Genomic DNA, 20,333 nt, shown 5'->3' with positions numbered 1-20,333 from the left:
GAAATATCAAATCAACATCCTGTCGTGTCATCAAAATATCATATTGAACAGTTTTATCCGGTTTTGTACGGATACGCAACCTTTCGCGATCTTCCAGCGATGGTTCCTCGACGTGGCAGCGACAGAGAGAGAACCTCCAGAGCCTGCGACCATTCTCTTGTCGGTCGCCGTCACAGTCAAAAGGTGTCATTTTTGTATTGAGGAGGACCGATGCTTGCGGAATTGAGCAGCGTCGTGAGATCGTGGGAAGATAAGGGCACAAGGGAACCCTTGAGACCTGCCTTGAGACCACCGTTTCGTCGAGCGTAGTACTAGTTGCACTTTTTTATGTGTTGAGATTGATATCATCGAGACGACTGGGGCAGTGTACTAGAGTGGTCCCTGTCCATTCGTGACGGTCCAGCGGTGGAGACACTCCGTACAACCCAGCGACCGAAAAACGCGCTCTTCAAGCCTCCACCGGGATGCATCGCAAGAACGCCATCGAGACCTCGCGCCGCACTACGCTCTCGAGCCGAGAGTCTGGAACCCCGCGCAGCTGGCGGCCGACCTCTGGGCCATCGACCTGAACGACGTACAGGTGGTGTCGCCGCTCACCTCGGCGTTGCGGACGACAAGCAGGTCACGCAGCACGAAGGCCTCTGAGAAACGGGCGTTGTGCAGCAAGAGGAACCACCGCGACGGCTTGTCATACATCACTTGTTGCTTCATTATCGAGGTGTATTACATGCTGTTTTCGTTGAGGCCCACCGTGTACACGAGGGCGAGGCGGCCATACGACGCTTGGTTGCTCCAGCCGCCGTACATGGCACGCAGGTGCAGCGAGACTTGGTTGCCCGGCGTCAAGAGCAAGCGGAGCACCGCAGGGTCCGTGACGTACTGCAGATGGTGGCGGTAGCTGCCCGACGCGCGCAAATTGCGACAGGCCTCGCGACGCGGCAGCAGCAGCGTTCCATCGGGCGCCGAGACCTGAAACTCGGCCCAGCTGTAGCAGCGGTTGTACGAGCCGTTGAGCTCTGGCGCGTCCGTGGCCCAGCCCTGGTCATGCGACGTGCACTCGATAACGAGCGCCGTGCAGCGCAGCAGCTCGAGTGCCGGATCGTCCATCGTGGGCACGGTGAGGCGCAAGTACTCGGCGTCGGCCGGCGCGTACTCGTACTGCTCGGCCGTCGTTTCGGCCTCAAACACAAGCACGGACCCAGACGCGTCGAGGATCGTGTTGGCCACCGCCACTGGAAGACCACGCGACACGAGGAGCGCGCCAGCCTGGAGGGTATCGCGGGGCGTCGTCGTGCTGCGCGTGGGCATGGTGGCGGCGACGGCCGGCGTGAGCTCGTGGACGTCGGCCAAGTTGGCCGGATTGATGAGCCAGATAGTGTCGACGGGCGCGGCTGCCGGCGCCTCCACGGGCGGCTCGTCGACGTGCGTAACGTCAAAGATGGGCGACGCACCCGGCGTCGGAAGGTACTGCGACTGCATGGGAATCTGCCAAATGAAGCACCCTCGTGGCAAGGCTGGAAACACGCAACGGGGTTTAACGTGCGTGTGTTGAAGCATATCCGGATACTGACACTATACCTCATTTAATTACGTTGAATAAACCTAGATGTCCGGATATGGGCCTCTTCAACCTCATTTTGCTCGTTAAACCTCTACAACGCATGTTTCGCAGGGATCGCGCAGTCCCATTCCATGGCTCAGTCCCAGGCGCAAAACACCGTTAAGTCACCTCGCACAAGCTTTCATAAAAGCTACTAACTAACTGAGAGGACCATTCCAAGGAGCTAATCGAGGGCTCGTAGTACTTGCCCTGTTGTCAATTGTATACAGCTTGTGGCGTGCGCATTAACGATTGAACGACAGACTTGAAACAAGCTATGGACTACTCACTAGCTCACATCAGTGCACATGCAGACGATGCCGGGGCGTCGACAGTAAAAGGCGGTCGGTTTAACGTCGCCGCGGCGAGGACGGACCGGGCGTCGACGTCTTCGCGCAAGGCCACCGACGCGACTACCGAGATGCGAGCGTACTGAATATGGTTGCTCCAGCCACCGTACTGTGCGCGCAGGCGCAGCGCAATCGAGGTACCGGGCGCGACAAGCGATAGCACGTCGTCCGCTGTGACGTACGTGAGGTGCCGGCGGTAGTGCTCGCACGCCCGCAAGTTGGCGCAGGACGTCCGAACGAGGTCGTGGCCCAGCACATTTTGCACGTGGTACTCGATCCAGCTGTGGCAGCCCACGTACGAGTTGTTGAGCTCTCGCGCATCCGAGGCCCACCCTTGGTCGCGCGAGACAGTCTCGAGGATGACGGCGACGGGGCGAAGGATCTCGAGGCCATCGCAGTCCATCGCTGGCACGTCTAGCCGCAAGCACTCCAAGTTGAGCGGCGCACGCCCATAGAGCGTCGCGTCGGACTCTTCTCGGCACTCGAGGACGGCGCCGGCGGTGTCGAGGATGGCGTTGACGAGGTCGACGGGCAGGCCCCACAGCACGAGGAGGCAGCCAATCTCGAGGATCTCGGGCGCACTCTGGAGGTTGTTGAGATGCATCCGGGCCGTCAGCGCTGGCGCCAGCGGCTCGACTCGAGACACATCGTCGGCGTCGACGAGCCAAATTGGCAGCGACCGCGGCTCGCCGCGAAACATCAGATTTTGCAATAAAACACTAAACCAGGTGTTTGACTTAAGTCGTAAATAGTGTATGTTGAAGTTCCTGAGTGATGGATCTTGAAGGGACACAACGGAGAAGGCCGTCGTTCGTGGTGCATCGGCGGAAGGCATCCACGATATACGATGTACATCCACGATATTCGATAAGAACCAGATCATTCCGTCAATTGGTTGAGGCGCTGCGATGGTGGCGGGCGAATCTTCGTGCTGGGTCGCTCGATATCTGCAAGTAATTCGTACATGAGATACATGCTCGTTCAACTCAAAGATCTTATTGAACAAACCGAAGCTCGTCGATGCACTCCTATGGATTCTCGAGCATGGCCACACACGTATAACCCTGTTGAAGGATCTTTCGTACAATCAGGGATGGTATGCGAATCTTACATCGCCATCTTGTGGATACCTCCTGGGGTAACCGATGGAAACGAGCTTACTGATACTTACGTAGCTCTCGTGACGCATCTCACAGTGCATCTTGGCGTCGACACCGCCATCAACAACGACCAAAGAGGCTATCACGCAAATATTGTTTTCTATCGTTGACGTGTGGCCATTTCATGTTTCGCCTCGAATGACCACCAGCAACATCCGCGCTAACTCGATGGTCGCGCTCGTCATCGATGGGACGCCCGTGACGATGACGTGGCACGCTCACCGCCACCAACGCGTGCGACAACGACAGCTGCGCGTCCGTCGGTCTCGAGCGTCGACAGCCTTTGGCTTTTATTTGGCGGCTGCATGGTGCTACTCATGATTCTCGGCTTTGCGCCTCTTGAGGTCGGCTGCGTCCATGTCAAGAACACCGAGCACATCATCTTCCGCAGCATGATGGATCTCTGTATGACGGGCATGACGTTCTACGCGTTTCGGAACCGCTTTGCATTTCTCGACGGCAACACCTTCATTGGCACGACTGGCTTCTTCCTCCAAGGAGATGACTTTGCGACGAGCGATCCGATTCCAAGGGCCACAGGTGCGACGACTGGTTCTTCCAATCGACCATCACCGCCGTGTGCGCCACAATCTTCTCGGGGGCTCTCGCTAAGCGCATCATGTATCGCCCTACTCGTCTCTCGTCGGCGCATTCGTCTACCCGATTGCCGCGCTCTGGATTTGGTCGACCACGGGCTCAGCAAGTGTCACAAACGGTATCGAGCCTTGGCGTTGGCGCGATCGACTTTGCCGGGTGCGCGGTCATCCACGTGGTTGGCGGCGCATCGGTTCACGACGCGACTCGCCTGCAGCAACGGTACTTCAAAGTCGATTCGATTGCGTTGTTGGGCGTGGACCCCGACACCATCACGCTCGCGCCACCACGATCGTATCCAGACGCAAGGCGTCAACACTCTCGCGTCATCCCAAGTTACCAGACTTTGAAAAGACCTGAAGTAGTACAGCCGATGTGTTAAAAGTCCGCTGCGAGTGCCGTGAAGCTTGCAGTGGCCTCTTGAACAGACAGGAAGGGGCACATGGTTTGGGTATAGCCATTCTGCGATCGGTGGATCGGTCCGGGGTATCAACTTGATACCATTGCACTAGCTCGCCCAAGACACGACACCGTGCTCGCTGGAATCGAACTCGCCTACGAACCAACGTTGAGGAGGCGAGTTGGTCGTGGACAAGACATCTTTCCTGCAGCTAAAGACGAAACAACCTTCAAAAATAGCGTCGACAACATGTTGACGCGCGAGCGGGTGATCCCGGCCGCTCAGAGCGCGGCGCACTTGATACCACCACAGTACGTTGCACTGCTCGAGGTCGACGGGAAGCAACCCAAGCGTCTCGAGAAGGTGCGCGCGACCTCCTTATCTTTTGTCCACGCAGCATGTGACGTAGGTGTTTGACCGGCTCCTGCATCAGCGGTCGCTGGCGTCGCGTGTGCACGCGTACACAAACTGCTTTGTGGATGTCGAGATGGAGCGCACGTACCAAATCTGGAGTGTCGCGTACTATGTGCGCACGGCCCGCATCGTCTCGAGCTGCGTCCTCGCCTTCCACCTCGTGCTCGCACTTCTCGACAGCCTTCTCTTTAGGTACATGCATCCGAACGATCGTCAATTGGCATCATTGCTCCATGCGAAATGCCCGTAGTCACTCGAGCTACTTGGTGAAATACGGCAAAACCGAGATCTTTCAATGGTGCTACATCGTGCTGATTTTGCCGTTGCTGGCGACCGCGTCGCCGCGCTGTCAGCATCCTCGGTACGTCGTTTACGTCCGGCACTGGAAGGTACCATTGGAGTACACTGCGCAAGAGGGCTTGAAGCCGTGGCTAGTGGATCGTATCCATTGCCATGACGCTGCTTGCCGCCGGGCTCATGGTGCGAGCAGGCTGCATCTACGACGCCAAGCTCAGCCACGTCGCGACAGAGTACTAGACAGCATCCCCGTCTCGTCAAAAAAAACACAGTCAATAGGTTTCGGGCAGCCTTACCAAGTTCGCTCGAGTAGGCTCTCATCTCCACGAGTTTGCAACGATCATGGTGGTTGAAGTAGACTCGACGCCACGCTAACCCTGGCGCTCAGCAGCAACGACGATCTTGTGATCGCAAGCGACGCCATCATCATCTTCCTCGCGCAGGTAATTCAAGGATTCGAGTCGTGGATGAACTTCTTGTTTCTTGTCTAGACGGTCGTCGCCGCAACCCACTGCGACCTCGTGCACCTTGGCGTCATCTACACTGGCTCTCTCTTGGCCATGCTCATTAACGTCTTTTACTGGAACATCAACGCCCACGGCGAGGTCGGCAACGCTTTCGTATCGGGTTGACTGCTCAAGCAACTGTAGACCTATGTGTTGCTCTGTGCCAGCGGCGTCATCTGCCTCGTGCTCGTGCGTGAGCTCGACAAGTCGCACCGAAGGAGCTTTTACCAGTATTACACCTCGGAAGTGACCAACGAAGTGCTGCGCGAGTCCCTCGATCAGGTGAAACGTCATGCGCTTCCTCTTGACAGAGCACTACGTAGATGCTTGAGCTCGTCGTCTTTGACGAGTACAAGGCCGAAGAAAAGGCCGTGGTGGAGAAGCACTTGAACGCGCAGTCGGCATTCCAGGAGCGGCTCCAGGTATTACGATGTATATCCTCGTCGGTCCATTCTTGTGACGCAACTAGTAGCCGTACCGCATTCCGTTCGAGCACCTCTCGCTGCAGCGCGTGATTGGGAAAGGCGGGTTTGGGGAGGTCATTCTCGCCGACTACTTTGGAACGCACGTCGTGCTCAAGCGCATGCACCGGCACAAGATCTCGGACGCCGCGATATCCGAGTTTGCAGCCGAGATCCTTCTCATGTGCGACCTCCGGCACCCCAACGTGGTGCAGTTCATCGGTGCCAGCTGGAACACGTATTCGGTACTTGTCTCTTTTAAAATGGACATGTTGTCCATTCTCGACTAGAACATTGGCTTTGTACTCGAGTACGTCGGCCACGGCGACTTGTACCTCGTCATCCACGACAAGCGCATCGCCAAGTCGTGGAGTGACCCGTTCCATCGGTTCCTTTTCTTCTTCGTATCTTGCATGTGTCGTCATCGATCGAGTCTAGGATTGCAGTCGACGCGGCGCGCGGCATTTGTTATTTGCACAGCAAATCGCTTCTCCACCGCGACCTCAAGAGCACCAACGTACTCATTAGCGCCACGTACTCGGCCAAGGTACGAATGTCCTCCTCCACCTTTGCTATCTCGACGAAATCCGTGAGATTTGTGATTTGGGCATGACCAAGTCCATGTCGGAGCTCCAAACGACCGAAAAACAGGTCGGCACGCCGCTCTGGACGGCCCCTGAGGTCGTGCTCGGAGGCCATTTTAGCCCCAAGTCGGACGTCTTTGCGTTCGGTATAGAGTACTTGATACACTGAAACAATCCGAACACGACGACGCGTAGGCATCATTCTCTGCGAGCTCCTGACGCGACGAACGCCGTACCATGAGAAGCGCGGCAGCTCACCGTACAACGTACCTTGATACTTTGATACTTTGCACCTTGGAGCTGTCGGCGAGACATGTCGCATTGGTGGTAGATCATGCTGGCGGTCGCCAATGACGGCTTGCGACCGACACTGCCCACGTGGCTGCCTGGTCCGCTGCGGCACCTCGTCGATGTGCGTCTCTCTTCGTCCATGCCGCCGAGGAAACAATATATGGGCTAGTCGTGTCTCGCTGCAGCGCCTGAGGACCGACCAGTGATGCTGGACGTCCTCTCGTCGCTCCAAGCAAATGGCATGCACCAGCTCCAGGCCGGCGACCAGTGGGCCAAGGTCCAACACCTCGGTACGCCTCGCTGGTTTCCAAGTTCTTAGCATGGTAGCAGTACACGAGCACGCCCACCGCACGACGAGCTTCTCGGTTGAGCTCGTGGGCCGGGCCCGCGACCAAGCGGCACTCGAAGCCTACACCAAGGCCACGGCGCTGCACTCGTCCGACGACTCGGAGAACGATGCCACCACCCGGACACCAGGTCTTGGCACGGAGCTCGCCAGTGCGATCGAGACGGCTGTCGTGACATGGGGTTAACTTATTGCTTCCTTCTCTACGAACAGACCAGCGTTGCGCACTCCCATCACATTTTGGTGTCGCAACTCCTTTACGTGTGCTTAAAGCATCGCTCTATGGAGGACGGTGCCCTTAGACAATACCAGCGTCGTCGTCGTCCTCCATCGTCGCCGTTCGAGCTTCGAGCTGCGCATTCCACATCTGCGCGTACCGGCCGCCCTTGCGCGCCATGAGCTCGTCGTGCGTCCCGATCTCTAGCACCGCGCCCTTTCCGAGCACGACAATCTGGGAGGCGTGGCGCACCTACATTTGTCGTCTGATTCGCATATGCTACCAGAATTTGGCGTGTACCGTCGACAAGCGGTGGGCAATCACTAGCATGGTGCGGTTCGTCTGGAGCTTGGTGAGCGCGCTCTGGATCTCCGTCTCCGTGACGGTATCGAGCGCCGACGTGGCTTCGTCCAGAATCACAAACTGCGGGTCTTTCAGCAGCGTGCGGGCAATAGCCACGCGCTGCTTCTCGCCACCCGAGAGCTTGAGGCCGCGCTCGCCGACCGGCGTCTGCCATTGCTGCGGCATGCCCATGATGAAATCATAAATCTTAGCCTTCTTGGCCGCCTCTTCGACCTACCACCGTGGGTTGGAGGTGTCGACAATCGACAATAAAGTAAGTACCTGGGCAAACGTGCTCTCGAGGTTGCCGTACTGGATGTTGTACAGAATCGTCTCGTTGAAGAGGACCGTGTCCTGGGGCACGATCCCAATCGCCTTGCGCAGCGACAGCTGCGTCACGGCCGAGACGTCTTGGTTGTGCACGAGCACGCGCCCACTCGTCGTGTCGTAAAAGCGGAAGAGCAGCCGCGAAATGGTCGTTTTGCCCGAGCCTGTCTCGCCCACAAGCGCCGTCGTCGTCCCTATGCATATATCAATGAGTCTCTTCCGTGCATTTCAGTCGATAGTCTAGACCGGCGGGAATGACAAAGTTGAGGTCCTTGAGACCGCTGCCGAGCGGCGCATCTGGGTAGTCGAAATGCACATGCTGAAACTCGACCGAGATGCCGTTGCGGTGCGCGTCATAGTCGAGCAGGAGCTTGGGCGCGTGCGGCGCGTCGACAATGTCCGGGTCGACGTTAAGGAGCTCGCTGAGCTTTTGCATGTCGACAATGGCCTACAAAAAAACCCTTTCAAAACGAGCCGAGGATCCATGTCCGTACGTTGATCATCATGTTGTAGAGGGACCCGAGAAAGTAAAGCGGCGAAAAGAGGTTCTGGAGGTACACTGTGATGGCGACGAACGCACCGAGGTCGACGCCGCGGCCGTCCTGCTCGATCACATGCGGGATTGCGAGCGCGAGGCAGGCAAGAATCGTGGCTTGGATGATGCCCGTTTGGCTAATGTTGAGCACGGACAACGACGCTTGGACGCTGACGCTGAAACTTTGATACTTTTGGATCGCGCACGAGTAGAGGTCGATCTCGTGCTTCTCGTTGGTAAAGTACTTGATGGTCTCGTAGTTGATGAGCGCGTCGGTGGCTACGTGAACGGGCGTGTTTTTAGCCGCCACGTCGTGATCAATTGATTCAAAAAAGTACCCTTGTCGTGGTACTCGTTGTCGTGCTTGGTCGACTGCTGCCGAAACTTCTTGCGCCACAGCGTGATCGCGATCGTCACGTACGCGTAAAACACCAAACTCAAAAACGAGACGTACGACATGGTCGCGAGCTGGAAGTGCGTCGCAAAGATGATCATGACCACGACGCTAGTCAACGCATCATGTCATTGTACAATATTGTCATCGATAGAAAAGACATACCTCTCGAGGATCGTTGGCAAGAGGTAGAGGAACATGTACGAGACGACGCTGTTGGCCGACTCGACGCCGCGGTCCATCGAGCGCAGCACGTCGCCCAGTTTCTAGTGGCAGCCTAAGGACTCTACACTATCAAGTTGATAGTTTTCACCTTTTTCAAATGCCAGTCGAGCGAAAGCGAGTGCAAGTGTTCGTACGTCATGGTGGAAATCTCCACGTAAGCGGTCTGCTTGACGCGGAGGTACACGATCGACTTGACCTCGTCGAGCGTCTTGGAGAAGAAGACGCTGGTGCAGTAGCACGAGACGCCAATGAGCGCGCCGCGCACGTCTTTGGCGACGAGAGCGTTTGTTGCTTGGGCCATAAACATGGGCGCGTACAAGTTGAGGAGCTTCGAGCCGCCGAGGAGGAAGTACGTGCTCACAGCGCGGACGCGGTGGCCAAAGCCGTGCGGCCAAAAGTACGGGCGCAGCACGAGCAGCATCTTGACGAACGAGATACCTTTCGTCGGCGTCGCATCTGCAGGCGAGGACGAGCTCTCGAGGTCGACGACGACGGCCGCGGCCTCGCGCGCCTGGCGCACCTTCTTCGCGTGCACTTGGTACAGAAGCACGCCTTCAAAGACGGAAAACATGAGCGGGAGGATGATAAAGATGTTGGCGCGATCCAAGCCGTTGGCGAGAAGCGTCGCCTGCGGCAGCGCGTCGAGCGCAAAGGCGTCCGTGCCCAGGACAACGACGAGCCCGAGGACCGCGATCTCGGCGAGGTAGACAAACCACTTGGAGAAGAGCCCGAGCAGAATGAGCAGCACCTTGGCGGCCGTCGCCAGAATGGGCAGCTGTTCGTAGCGCCATGCGGGCGCGCCCGTCGCCGCAAAGGCGGTGAGCGTCAACGACGACATTTGCGAGAGCAGCACAAGCACATCGAGCACCATGACGACGAGGAGGAAGTTGGCCATCCAGCCGAGGCGCGTCTTGGTCGAGGACATCGGGCCCTGCTTGCGCCAGATGGAGCGGTGGGCGATCTTGCGCGCGGCCGGCGACGGCAGCAGCGGCGCCTTCTCGTTGCTCATGACGACGGTGCGAATTCCGATTTGCGGATCGCAGCCAGGTTCGAAGTCGAAGCACTCCAAGCGAAGTTCGAATTTAGAACACCCAATCCGAAGACGACGTTGCGATCCGACTTCGGGAGCGACGATTCGCACCTGCGCCGCCTTGCTACTCACGTCAACGGCAACACGCCGTCGTACAGTGTACCCGGGTCATTGCATGTGACGTGCGCTGCAGCGAAGTCGCAGGCGATCGCGTGGGGGAGCTAATTTACGACCAAGGCCCTCCTTGTTTGTTTTGTTTTTTGCTGCGGCATTTATGCATCGACATGACCAACGATTCATGAGGCGTCTCCTTGGCTTGAGACGTCACTGAGTACGAGCCTTGCAAGCTAATACGAGACAGTTGAAGCAGGCGTGGCAATCGTGTGCGCAAGACGGGCCATGAAGCAGCCACCGTAGCGATCGTACTACGAGATGTAGCAAGTGCCTCCGGACTTTCGGGCTAGCGTCGCGGCCTTGATGGCCAATGACTCGGGCGTTCGTCAAAGCTGGCAAAGCTGTCGAGTCACTTGCCGTCAAGGCCGCGAATGGTCCCACGGATTGGTGGCCGAGACGTTGAAGCGTGGAATGTGACGGGAAAAGCCGACAGGCCCTTCGATACGTCCGACGACAGCGTTATCAGCTCCAGGAAGACTACACGTGGTTTAGAGGGTGTGTCTACTTGTTAGTTAGTTAATCATCATCGTTACTCGTGCGTGACCGCAATCTCCTTTTTGGATTTGAGGAGCGCGAGCGCCGCCTTCTTCTTTTCTTGGCGCAGCTTGCGGTGGTCGGACGCCAGCAGCCGCGGCTTCCCGTCCGTCGTCTTCTTGGCCTTCTTGGCCGCCGGCTTTTCGTCGTCCGAGCTGTCGAACGCCGCGCCCATGTCGATCGGGGCCGTCACCGGCACCTTGGTCACGATCGCCTTGGCCTTGGGTGCCTCCTTCTTTACGGCCACTTCCTTCTTGACGACCTTCTTGACGATCGCTTCCTTCTTCGCCGGGGCATCCTTCTTCGCCGGGGTTTCCTTCTTTGCCGGGGCGTCCTTCTTGATAGGCTTGGCAGCGTCCTTGGTCGTCTTGGCACCGCCAGAGCTCGATGCGATCTCAGCCTCCTTGGCCATCCGGGCGCTCTTGGCCTGCTCGTACTTGAGGAGCGCGTCGTCTTCGGCCTGGAAGAGGACTTCGAGCTCCTCTTGCGGCGTCAGCTCGTCGCGCTTGCGCTTCTTCGTGTCGGTCGTCGCGACCTCGGTCGGGAGCCTTTCATGGAGGAACATGCACGACTTGCCGCGGTGGCACTTGCCGTTTTGGAAGGCAAAGCAGACGCGGGGCTTGGTCGGGTCGACCTCGGTCTTGACGACTTGCTTTTCCGGAGCATCGTCCTTCTCGTCTTCGTCGTCGCTTGCAAACTTGTCGGCCTCCTTCTCCTTCGGGCCGTGGAGAAACTTGCAGGCATCGCCGCGCTTGCACTTGCCCTGCTGCGCGAACTCAAAGCACGAGCCGTACTCGCCGTCCTTGACCTCGTGCGGGTACTTGCACGCATCGCCCTTCTCGCAAAGGCCCTTCTGGAACGCCCAGCAGACGCCCGTCTTGGGCTTGTCGGTCTTGGCCGCCTCGGGCTCGCGGTCCGCCTTGGGAATGACATCGCGCACCGTGAGCACGCGGCCGTCGACCGTCGACTGGTGCATGTGCTTGATGGCCTTGTTCTTGGCCGCGGCGCCTGCGTACGTGACAAAGCCAAAGCCGCGCGACTCGCCCTTGTCGTTCTTGACGACCTTGGCCTCAGCGACCGTGCCGTAGAGGCCAAACATATCAGAGAGCGCGGCGTCATCGAGCGTCTTGGCGATACCGACGACGATGACCTTGTTCTGGTCGTTGGAGCGGGCTTTGAACGGCATCGTAATGGGGCCGCGCGCTTGGAATATGACCAATTCGGCAATATGGCTGGCGCTTTTGATTGGTGCGCACGCCTCCAAAGCGATTCGATCGGATGATTGCTGCCAAGCAGCCAATCACAGCGCTTGCGCATGGCAAACTTCGATTCAAACTTCGATTGAGCATATAAAACCTTTGATACATATCGACGGCAATTAACTGATCTTTTGCGACACGTGTGGCTATTGTACCGTGTTGCCAGCGGTAGGACGACGGTTCGCCGGCAACGGTCGCATGCGACGCATGGTAGCATGGCTGTGTTTAAGCGTGCGTCCTTGACAGTCGACGTGGCCTCTACGACGTGAACTTGAGATCGTCGCCGGCACGGATCACGTCGCTTCGACCGTGCACCAATCAAATCCGACGATTTGAACAAAACGAGCGATGATTGGCTAGGATCCCAGGTGATCACCAGCGCATCCACGGATCCTTGTGCGTTGACATAACGAGTTGCGCAAGCGTTCGCATTCGTTCGGTCGCTCTCTTGTTCTTATTGCGATATGGCAACCGAGAAGCCGCCTGTGTACTACTGCCTCGGCGGCGTCTCGGCCATGACCGCGGCCTGCTTCACGCACCCCTTTGACCTGCTCAAGGTGCGTCTCCAGACCTCCAAGGAAGCGCACCTCTCGCTCTTTGGCACGATCAAGAGCATCACGAAAACAGAGGGCCTGCGCGGCTTTTACCGAGGCATCTCGGGCGGCCTCATGCGCGAAGGCTCGTACTCGACCGTGCGCTTTGGCGTGTACCAGTACCTCAAGGATGCCGCGATCGAGCGCAACGGCGGCGACCCGATCCCGCTCTGGGAAAACGTTGCGCTCTCCATGTTTGGCGGTGCGGTTGGCGGCGCGGTGGGCAACCCCGCGGATGTTGTCAACGTGCGCATGCAGGCGGATGGACGACTGCCCGAGGCCCAGCGCCGCAACTACGCCCACGCCGTCGACGGCCTCGTTCGGATCTCGCGCGACGAAGGCCGCGACGCGCTACTCCGCGGCGTGCGGCCCAACATGATGCGCGCGATGCTATTGACGAGCGGGCAGATTGCCACGTACGACGTCTTCAAGACCTTCTTCCTCGAGACAATCGGACTCGACGACAACATTGGCACCCATTTTGCGTCGAGCATGGCGGCGGGTTTGGTCGCGACGACCGCGGTGCGCAAGATACTATTCGCCCTCTGTGCTGATGTATATGGCTAGTGCGCGCCCATGGACGTTGTCAAGACGCGATTGATGAACATGCAGCAGCACGCGACGACCGAGTACAGTGGCACCGTCGATTGCTTCACCAAGATTCTCAAGACCGAAGGCGTCCGCGGTCTCTTCAAAGGCTGGACGCCTGCCTACATGCGCCTCGGGCCGCAAACGATCCTCACGTTTATGACCCTCGAGCAGCTTCGAAAGCTGATTTAATCGTCATTAATTCAGAGTACAATTCGACTATAAAGATATGAATTGGAAAGTGCAAGTGCAATCTGGCCGAATCCAACGGCACGCGCTGATTGGCCGGTTGGAAGATCGCAAAACATGGTGGCCGAAGACGGGCTCCTCGTCGTCGTCAACGGCATTGGCATGCCAGTTCTTATCCGCGCGTACGGCGACGTCCTCCTGCCACCCAACGCGGCGGTCAGTGTCGTCAGCGCCCTCTTCCATGCAACGCTCGACTCGAAGACGGTGCTCACATCCGTCGCTAGCCAGGCGTACGCGATCACGTACCGGCACTTGCCAACAAGTGGCGTGCTTCTCGCCTTCTTCCATCGCCGCTATGCAGCGGGCATCGATGGCGTATTGACGTGGCTCGAGCACTGTCTCTGCCTCTTCGTGGGACCGACCCTGCTCCTGTCGACGGACGCCGGCGCCCTCAAGTTTGAGCTAGCGCGCAGCCATGTGGTCGAGTCTCTCGATTGGCTCGTCGCTCACCGAGCGGAGATGGACCTCGCCCTCGGTCAGCCTGTTTCGACGCCCGGCGACATTGCTTGCTTGGACGACATTTTAACGTGGCATAGCGACATGTACGTGCTCTCGCATGGCGTTGTCGTCGGCGACCGTGGCGACGTGCGCTCGACGCTGACCCGCCACGAGATGGTGCTGAGCGTCGTCTTGGCCAAGCAGTTTGCTCTCCAGTCCAAGGACAAGCAGTTGCAGCACGCGATGTACACGGCGGGTACGCGGAAGCGCCAGATTGTGCTCGTCCGCGTCGCACCCAACGTTGCATGGTTTGGGCTGGCCGACGACGCTGTGCCGACATCTGTCATTCAGAGCACAGTGCGTTCTCTTACTATCGGATACGGCGATGATAGGAGTAGTTGTGTAGGTCGTCGACAAGCTCGCGCTCTGGTGCAGTTGCACGGACGTGAGCCGGCTCTCGCGTTCGAGTCTGGCTCTAGAGAAAGCTCTGACGGGGCCGCTGCTCGGGTTCGCCTGACTCGCAATCAGCTCTTGCATGTAGAGCACGCTCTAACCGACGATCGGCGTAGGTATTGCGCAGGTCGCCTTCAACCGTCGTCGCGACACAGCTCGTACCTGTACTTTGGAGCGCAGGACGATGCCGAACTCCGACTAATGCGCCCCGACGACTTGACATTTCCTCACACGCGCGAGCACGTATGCCTTCTGCTCCAGCAGCACTATCAACGTCGCCTTGATGACGGCGGTGCATCCTGCGACGACATTGTACAGCTGGCGGTATGTCGCTTCCCCTTCGCATGACCCTCGCTTGAACCCTACCCCCGATCGCGTAGCACCTTGCACTTGTGTACACCGTACGTGCGCCACTACACTTTGTGTGCGTCTTTTACGCCGATGCGAGCACGAGCCGTCTCGACCAAGTACTCGACGCGACAGACACTTTTCTGCATGTCTTGCTGTCACATTGACGCTGAAATTGAGATTCGAGTCGACGAGCATGCCAGATGGCATGGCGCGCTTGCATTTTTATTCGAGCGACGGCATGTCGGCAAACTCTTCCTCCATCTCTTTCTGCTTCTCGGCTTGTTGGAGCTTCTTGTTGTCGGCGACCATACGGTCCATGATTTTTTCCTTGTACAGCTTCTTCTCCGCTTCATGGTAGTTGCGAATGTACTGCTGCAGCTGCACCTACATTGCAAGCAAATCTATCAAGTTGATAGTGTTTTCGACGACGCACCTTGGACCGCTTGAGCTCGATGGTGGCCTTGGTCATGCCGCCATCGGGCTTTCCGCCGGCCAGCGACATGGCCTTCTCGAGGCTCTTCTCGGCCTCGTGGAGAAACTTGTTGGCCTTATCAATGACCCAGAATTCCTTGCGCTCTTCCTTCGCGAGCTCTTCGCGGAGCTTGCCCGTAAAGACGAGGCCCCGGCGAAAGTGGCCCTTCACGTTCTCGGGCGACAGCTCGATCGCCTTGTCGCAGTCCCACTCGGCGTCGTCCCATTTTTCGAGCTTGATCTTGCACAGCGCGCGGTTCAAGTACAGGGGCACCTTGTGGTGGTTGATGCGGACTTTATCGTCGGCCGAGACGAGCACTTCCCACTCGTCCTTGCCGTAAAAGATGTGGACGAAGCCCTACGCTCATGCATGCTATCAACGTGGCCAGGAACATGGAGTACCGTGTCATAGTGCTTTTGCGCGGCGGCGAAATCACCAGCTTTGACGGCTTGGTTGCCGAGCTCCTTGTACTCGTTGGACGACGCAAGACGTTCGTCTACGACGAGGCAAGATGGCACTGCGTAATCTGATGATGCGACGGCGCGTACCGACGGTCGGGGGCGGGTTCTCCTCCAGCATCTTGCGGTCCTCTTCATTTTGACGCTTGCGGGACTCGGCAAGCTCGGCTTGGGATGGGAATTTCGGCAGTGGTTTCTACACACGTGGCGGCGTGAGCGGACGCCAAGCAATAAGAACGCATCGTACGCCAAAGCTCACGAGCTCGATCTCGTAGTCGAGCACTTCATTGGGCTCCACCTATGCAGTATACAGCGATCGCAATCGGTCGAGCGCCGAGGTGTCTACCTTGGGCGCGAGGCCTTGCACGCCGTAGCCGTACTCGGGCTTAATGATGAAGCGCGCGATTTCGCCGAGGTTCATGGTCGCGACTGCAATGTCGAGGCCTTCAATGACCTTGCCTACGCCGTACCATCCATCGAACGCGATGCGGACGGCGGCACGACGTACCGCGGCCAAGGTGAAACTCGAATGGGTCGTCGGTGCCACCCGCGTTCTTGCCGTCGACCACGTCACGCCTGCGCGCGCTGCATGCAATGTCGTGAGAGAGGAAAGCACGTACGTGGTCTCAAAGATCGAGCCGTCGTCGAGGCGGCCGACGTATTGGATGAACGTCGGACAGCCTTCTTCAATGAACTTGCCATCGGTGCTCGGCGCATCTTTGAGGATCTACGCCATTGTCGCTCGATCAGCGATGGACAATGGAAGGACGCTCTTGCCTTCTTCAAAACGCCGCCGTCAGCCTTGGGCGAAATGTCGATATAGCCATCGCGGCAAAAGTCGCATGTGTCCGGGTCAAAGAAGGTCTTTTGCGCCCTTCATGGAGATGAGGATAGCATCGCCAGTCGTAGCCATCGTACCGCGCGCAGTGGGCGCAGATGCGCTCGACGTTGGTGACAAGGCCCACGCCCCAGCCGCCACAGACTGTGCAATGCTCGTACTCGTCCGCCATCTTGCTCGAAAAGATGAAAATGCTCCATCGCTCCACGATGAGGTGCCTGGTAAAGTACGCATTTACGTGGCTAAAACCACGCAACGCAAACCCACCCACGAAGGACCTGCCCCCGCATCCCTCGCTGCTGCTTCAAGTAGTGGGCATATTGGCAGAAACAAGGAATCCTGCATTTGCATTAAACTCTCGCCGCCAATTGCACTTCCAAGGAGCCCATGCCAGCGGACAACCGGGGCGGCGGGCGGCCGAAACACAAACGACTAGCCAGTTGGAATGCATTCAAGCTCGCGGAACTACACCCAAGGCCCTATACGCGACGACTTCATCTGGACTGTCTTGCCGCGAAGGCTCGCACTACTGGTGCTGATCGATTTCACGTTTATCTGGTTGCACGTCTGATGGCAGGTCGGTAAGTAGCACGCCGGCTGGATTTGCGTGTCAAGCGAAAGCGTACCTTAAGAGCGCACTTGCTCTCAGTATGTCTTTCATTTAAATGCGGCACGTCCTGTCTATTGTGTGCTATGTAACTTCTCTCGAAAGTGCCGCTGCTGTCACATTGCCGACGGGTTGTCAGTCGCGATGCCACAGCCTCTTTCGACGCCTACGACGCTATGGGCGCCTCAAACAGTACGAGCGCGGAGAGCAGCGGCAGCAGTAGCGCGCCCCACGGCCTCGTCGTCAAGCCGTCGAACGCGATTACGTTCGTCTTGGCACCAGGCAGCGCGCCGACGGTCGTCGTCAAGCTGAAAAACACCTGCAACAACCACAACGTCGCCTTCAAAGTCAAGACGACGCACCCCGCACGGTATGTGGTCAAGCCGACCCATGGCGTCCTGCCACCACAGTCCAAGCTCCTTGTCACGGTCGTTTTGCAGCCAGCCGAGTGCGACGACCTTTTGAGCCTCGCGGCCGACGTTCTGGCCGAGATCCCCGACAAATTCCAGCTGCAATGGCTCCGCACCAAGCTCAATGCGCCAATGACACTTGTGGAGGACGACTTTCGAGCGCTGTGGTCGACCGTCGAGAAGAAGCACATTCACGGGCACAAGCTGCCGTGCCGCTTCATAATCGACAGCGGCGCCCCCGAGCCCGTCGTCGCGTTCGGCCTCGAGCCCGGCACATCGCCCGAGGCGACGCTGGTCGTCACCAACCCAAGTGCGACGACGAGCATGGCTTTCAAGGTCAAGACGACACGGCCGACACGGTACCGTGTCCGGCCCAACCAAGGCGTACTGCGGCCTGGCGCGACCGCCACTGTACTAGTCGTGCTCGAGCAGGACGACTGCGACGATCTCTGTTCGCTTGAGCCAAGCGGTCGGCTTCTCGTCGGCGACAAGTTCCTCCTCCAAGCGACCCCGATCGACGACGCGTTTTACATGCTCGTGACAAAGAAGGGTGCACTGCAGGGCATGGACGAGCTCAGCAGCTTTTGGGGCCGCACGGACAAGGCAACCGTGTGGAGCCAAAAGATTGCCGCCCGGTACGTCGACGGCATGGTCGTTGACGCAACGACGGACGTGGCTCTGCCGTTGTCCTAGTCGACGCCGCGCCGCCACACGTAGAAATCGCGCGAATACCCCTTTTTGGCTACAAGTGTAGAAAGTGCAATCTGGCCACAAGTTGTCCCTGTCTTCAGCTACACTCTTCGTAATCGTAGTATGACCATCTTGACTATCTAGTATACCGTAACAACCGCGTGCCATGTGCGGCCAGCGCCCGGTGCAAGGTTCTTAGGATCCGCGAGGAATCTCAAAGGGAAGAGATGCCCGTAAAAACACGCTGGACATAGGTGTCCCACCCCGTGCCATCGACGCGCAACGACGTCAGATCCGTCCTCGCTAGCACTGCTGTTGTGCGATCGCATGCCCGCTCTCACGTGACGCCGCCGATTCGAGCCATCGCGCCGACCACATCGGCGCCGTCGTCGCGGCGAAGAAGGCTCCGTGGCGTCCTTGACGCTGGCGACATGTGCATGTGTACTGTAGGCTGTCGTACAGTACGCATATCCGGGTACTGGCAGGCGTGGCTGGCTGGCCTCATTGTCGGGGATTTGCCCACTCATTGACTACTACAACACACACACAATGACCAACGCAGAGGCCACAGCGGTGCATGCGATCGTCGTCACGCCCAACGATGGCCTCGTCTTTCTGGACGGCCGCGCCACCATGACGCTCACGAACCCCAGCAGCGCTGACTGCGTTGCGTTCTCGGTACGTCCGAGCGCTGCGTACAAGGTCGAGCCCAACCACGGCGTGCTCAAGCCGGCTGGCGGCATCGCGCTGCTGGTGACGCCGCTCGACGCGACGCGGCACCCGCGTGACGACCTCACCGTGCAGTCCGTCGGCGTCGAGGCGTCGTACTGCCGCGCGCTTCAGGCGCAAGCCGCACCAGATGCCATGCACGCGCTCATCCAGCTCTGGGCCAACGTCGAGATGGACCACGTCACGAGCTACCGCGTCTTTGTGCAGAAGCGGCCCTCGATGCGGCTGGACACGATCATCACGCCTGTCGTGGACCCGACGGCAACGCACGTCGAGAGCATCTCGTTTGTGCTGTCGCCCGAGTCGCCCGTGACGATTCTCGTGCGCAACCCGAGCGCCCGGGACAGCGTCACGTTCCAGGTCATGGCGTCGCAGCTGAAGCGGTACCACGTGCGGCCCAACCACGGCGTGCTCGGCCCCATGAGCCAGATCCGCGTCCAGATGCTCTTGAAGCCCGCGTACTGCGACAAGCTGCTCCGCGCGACGCCGACGACTCGCGGCCTCCTCAAGGACAAGATCTTGGTCCAGGCGCTGACGCTCTCGCCCGACTTTTGTCGCCAGCTCACCAAGAAGGCGTCGAAAGAGGTCATTGACGACCTCACGACGCTCTGGATACGCGCCGAGAAGAAGCGCATCGTGACCAAGAAGCTGCGATGTCGCTTCGAGCTCACGGCGGGCGGGCCCATGACGTGGCACCTTGCGCTGACACCCTCGATGGACTTTGCGCCGGCGGTCGAAGGTGGCGACGATGAAAACGACGTCGTTGTCAAGAAAGGTTCGCATCGCGCGCCTCCGCCGCCGGCCAAGTACTGTGATTGCGAGATCATGTGAGACGATGACGCTCCTCTGCCTAGGCTGGACGACGCCGACTTAATGAATTGGGTCCTTTGCGTCTACCAAGGCCGCCCCGTTCTGTGTTGAGACACCTGCATGTTGTCCACTCCATTTTACCAACGAGCATCACCGTTGCTTCAACACAAGTGACGACCGACGATGATCCTTATCTGCTGCATCACCCACGTCTTGCAAGAGACACGACGTGATGACATTAGCACTGCATACTGCTCGAGTGCCAAGTGGTAGTAACGATGCCTGCTACGTGGTCGGTGACGATGGGTCATCTACAAAGAGCAAATGTCGTACGCTCGCCAGCTCATGGCGCTGCTTCACAGGTCGATATGGTGGCGTCAAGGCTTTCTCGAGGTGCTCCTCTCGATCACGCATCTGCAGTGTGTTGCTGCACGTAAGGGCGACGGGCTCCTTGGCCCACTGCTGCTGCTTGGGGCCAAGCGGCACGTGTTTGCACTAAGATCGCCGGCAATCTTAGAGCGTCATACAATAATAATGTGTGCTGCATGCGTAATAGAATGTCTTCGGTGTAATGTTGCTTACAAACACACTGTATAGTAGCATGATC

At 58.3% G+C, this 20,333-nt stretch overlaps 10 protein-coding genes across 10 annotated transcripts; 5 read left to right on the top strand and 5 right to left on the bottom strand.

Moving 5' to 3' along the window:
• Positions 1-723: 723 nt before the first annotated feature.
• On the bottom strand, positions 724-1,503 carry SPRG_09876 (hypothetical protein; the record flags this gene model as incomplete). Its single annotated transcript, XM_012349626.1, has 1 exon — positions 724-1,503. Exon 1 carries the CDS (start codon positions 1,477-1,479, stop codon positions 724-726), a length of 756 nt encoding a protein of 251 aa, XP_012205016.1. The 5' UTR covers positions 1,480-1,503.
• Positions 1,504-1,894: 391 nt separating this feature from the next.
• On the bottom strand, positions 1,895-2,650 carry SPRG_09875 (hypothetical protein; the record flags this gene model as incomplete). The annotated part of the gene is made up of 1 exon (XM_012349625.1): positions 1,895-2,650. One exon carries the CDS (start codon positions 2,648-2,650, stop codon positions 1,895-1,897), a length of 756 nt encoding a protein of 251 aa, XP_012205015.1.
• A 2,554-nt stretch (positions 2,651-5,204) lies between these two features.
• SPRG_09874 (TKL protein kinase) lies at positions 5,205-7,190 on the top strand (the record flags this gene model as incomplete). The annotated part of the gene is made up of 12 exons (XM_012349624.1): positions 5,205-5,258; positions 5,307-5,420; positions 5,466-5,603; positions 5,645-5,743; positions 5,794-6,027; positions 6,073-6,170; positions 6,221-6,329; positions 6,377-6,512; positions 6,562-6,632; positions 6,698-6,778; positions 6,827-6,947; positions 6,988-7,190. The coding sequence occupies exons 2-12, from the start codon at positions 5,376-5,378 to the stop codon at positions 7,188-7,190; spliced, it is 1,335 nt and encodes a 444-aa protein (XP_012205014.1). The 5' UTR covers positions 5,205-5,258; positions 5,307-5,375.
• Positions 7,191-7,245: 55 nt separating this feature from the next.
• On the bottom strand, positions 7,246-10,052 carry SPRG_09873 (hypothetical protein; the record flags this gene model as incomplete). The annotated part of the gene is made up of 8 exons (XM_012349623.1): positions 7,246-7,472; positions 7,521-7,796; positions 7,845-8,083; positions 8,136-8,337; positions 8,384-8,703; positions 8,763-8,929; positions 8,984-9,084; positions 9,132-10,052. The coding sequence occupies 8 exons, from the start codon at positions 10,050-10,052 to the stop codon at positions 7,302-7,304; spliced, it is 2,397 nt and encodes a 798-aa protein (XP_012205013.1). The 3' UTR covers positions 7,246-7,301.
• Positions 10,053-10,740: 688 nt separating this feature from the next.
• Positions 10,741-12,014, bottom strand: SPRG_09872 (hypothetical protein). Its single transcript, XM_012349622.1, has one exon. The coding sequence runs from the start codon at positions 11,965-11,967 to the stop codon at positions 10,777-10,779; it is 1,191 nt and encodes a 396-aa protein (XP_012205012.1). The 5' UTR covers positions 11,968-12,014; the 3' UTR covers positions 10,741-10,776.
• A 444-nt stretch (positions 12,015-12,458) lies between these two features.
• Positions 12,459-13,441, top strand: SPRG_09871 (hypothetical protein). The gene is made up of 2 exons (XM_012349621.1): positions 12,459-13,155; positions 13,201-13,441. The coding sequence occupies exons 1-2, from the start codon at positions 12,505-12,507 to the stop codon at positions 13,411-13,413; spliced, it is 864 nt and encodes a 287-aa protein (XP_012205011.1). The 5' UTR covers positions 12,459-12,504; the 3' UTR covers positions 13,414-13,441.
• Positions 13,442-13,527: 86 nt separating this feature from the next.
• On the top strand, positions 13,528-14,425 carry SPRG_09870 (hypothetical protein; the record flags this gene model as incomplete). The annotated part of the gene is made up of 2 exons (XM_012349620.1): positions 13,528-14,265; positions 14,315-14,425. 2 exons carry the CDS (start codon positions 13,528-13,530, stop codon positions 14,423-14,425), a joined length of 849 nt encoding a protein of 282 aa, XP_012205010.1.
• A 509-nt stretch (positions 14,426-14,934) lies between these two features.
• Positions 14,935-16,668, bottom strand: SPRG_09869 (hypothetical protein; the record flags this gene model as incomplete). Its single annotated transcript, XM_012349619.1, has 10 exons — positions 16,561-16,668; positions 16,420-16,516; positions 16,263-16,369; positions 16,151-16,218; positions 15,989-16,101; positions 15,890-15,940; positions 15,733-15,838; positions 15,586-15,680; positions 15,146-15,541; positions 14,935-15,096 (listed from the first exon to the last, which is right to left on the bottom strand). Exons 1-10 carry the CDS (start codon positions 16,650-16,652, stop codon positions 14,935-14,937), a joined length of 1,287 nt encoding a protein of 428 aa, XP_012205009.1. The 5' UTR covers positions 16,653-16,668.
• Positions 16,669-17,263: 595 nt separating this feature from the next.
• On the top strand, positions 17,264-18,289 carry SPRG_09868 (hypothetical protein; the record flags this gene model as incomplete). The annotated part of the gene is made up of 1 exon (XM_012349618.1): positions 17,264-18,289. The coding sequence occupies one exon, from the start codon at positions 17,264-17,266 to the stop codon at positions 18,188-18,190; it is 927 nt and encodes a 308-aa protein (XP_012205008.1). The 3' UTR covers positions 18,191-18,289.
• Positions 18,290-18,649: 360 nt separating this feature from the next.
• On the top strand, positions 18,650-19,886 carry SPRG_09867 (hypothetical protein). The gene has a single exon (XM_012349617.1). The coding sequence runs from the start codon at positions 18,737-18,739 to the stop codon at positions 19,745-19,747; it is 1,011 nt and encodes a 336-aa protein (XP_012205007.1). The 5' UTR covers positions 18,650-18,736; the 3' UTR covers positions 19,748-19,886.
• The last annotated feature ends 447 nt before the right edge of the window (positions 19,887-20,333 follow it).

Source organism: Saprolegnia parasitica, assembly GCF_000151545.1.
Source record: "Saprolegnia parasitica CBS 223.65 unplaced genomic scaffold supercont2.56, whole genome shotgun sequence".
NCBI classification, from domain to species: Eukaryota; Oomycota; class Saprolegniomycetes; order Saprolegniales; family Saprolegniaceae; genus Saprolegnia; species Saprolegnia parasitica.
Note: the sequence above shows the minus strand (reverse complement) of the source record. Positions and strands in the feature narration are given on the sequence as shown.

What these genes read in the sequence shown, in the direction of transcription:
- SPRG_09871 (XM_012349621.1), top strand. Translation starts at nt 12,505, where the DNA reads ATGGCAACCGAGAAGCCGCCTGTGTACTACTGCCTCGGCGGCGTCTCG. An exon ending in GTTTGGTCGCGACGACCGCG is followed by an intron (nt 13,156 to 13,200) that starts GTGCGCAAGATA and finishes GTATATGGCTAG; the next exon opens with TGCGCGCCCATGGACGTTGT.
- SPRG_09872 (XM_012349622.1), bottom strand. Translation starts at nt 11,967, where the DNA reads ATGCCGTTCAAAGCCCGCTCCAACGACCAGAACAAGGTCATCGTCGTC.
- SPRG_09867 (XM_012349617.1), top strand. Translation starts at nt 18,737, where the DNA reads ATGACCAACGCAGAGGCCACAGCGGTGCATGCGATCGTCGTCACGCCC.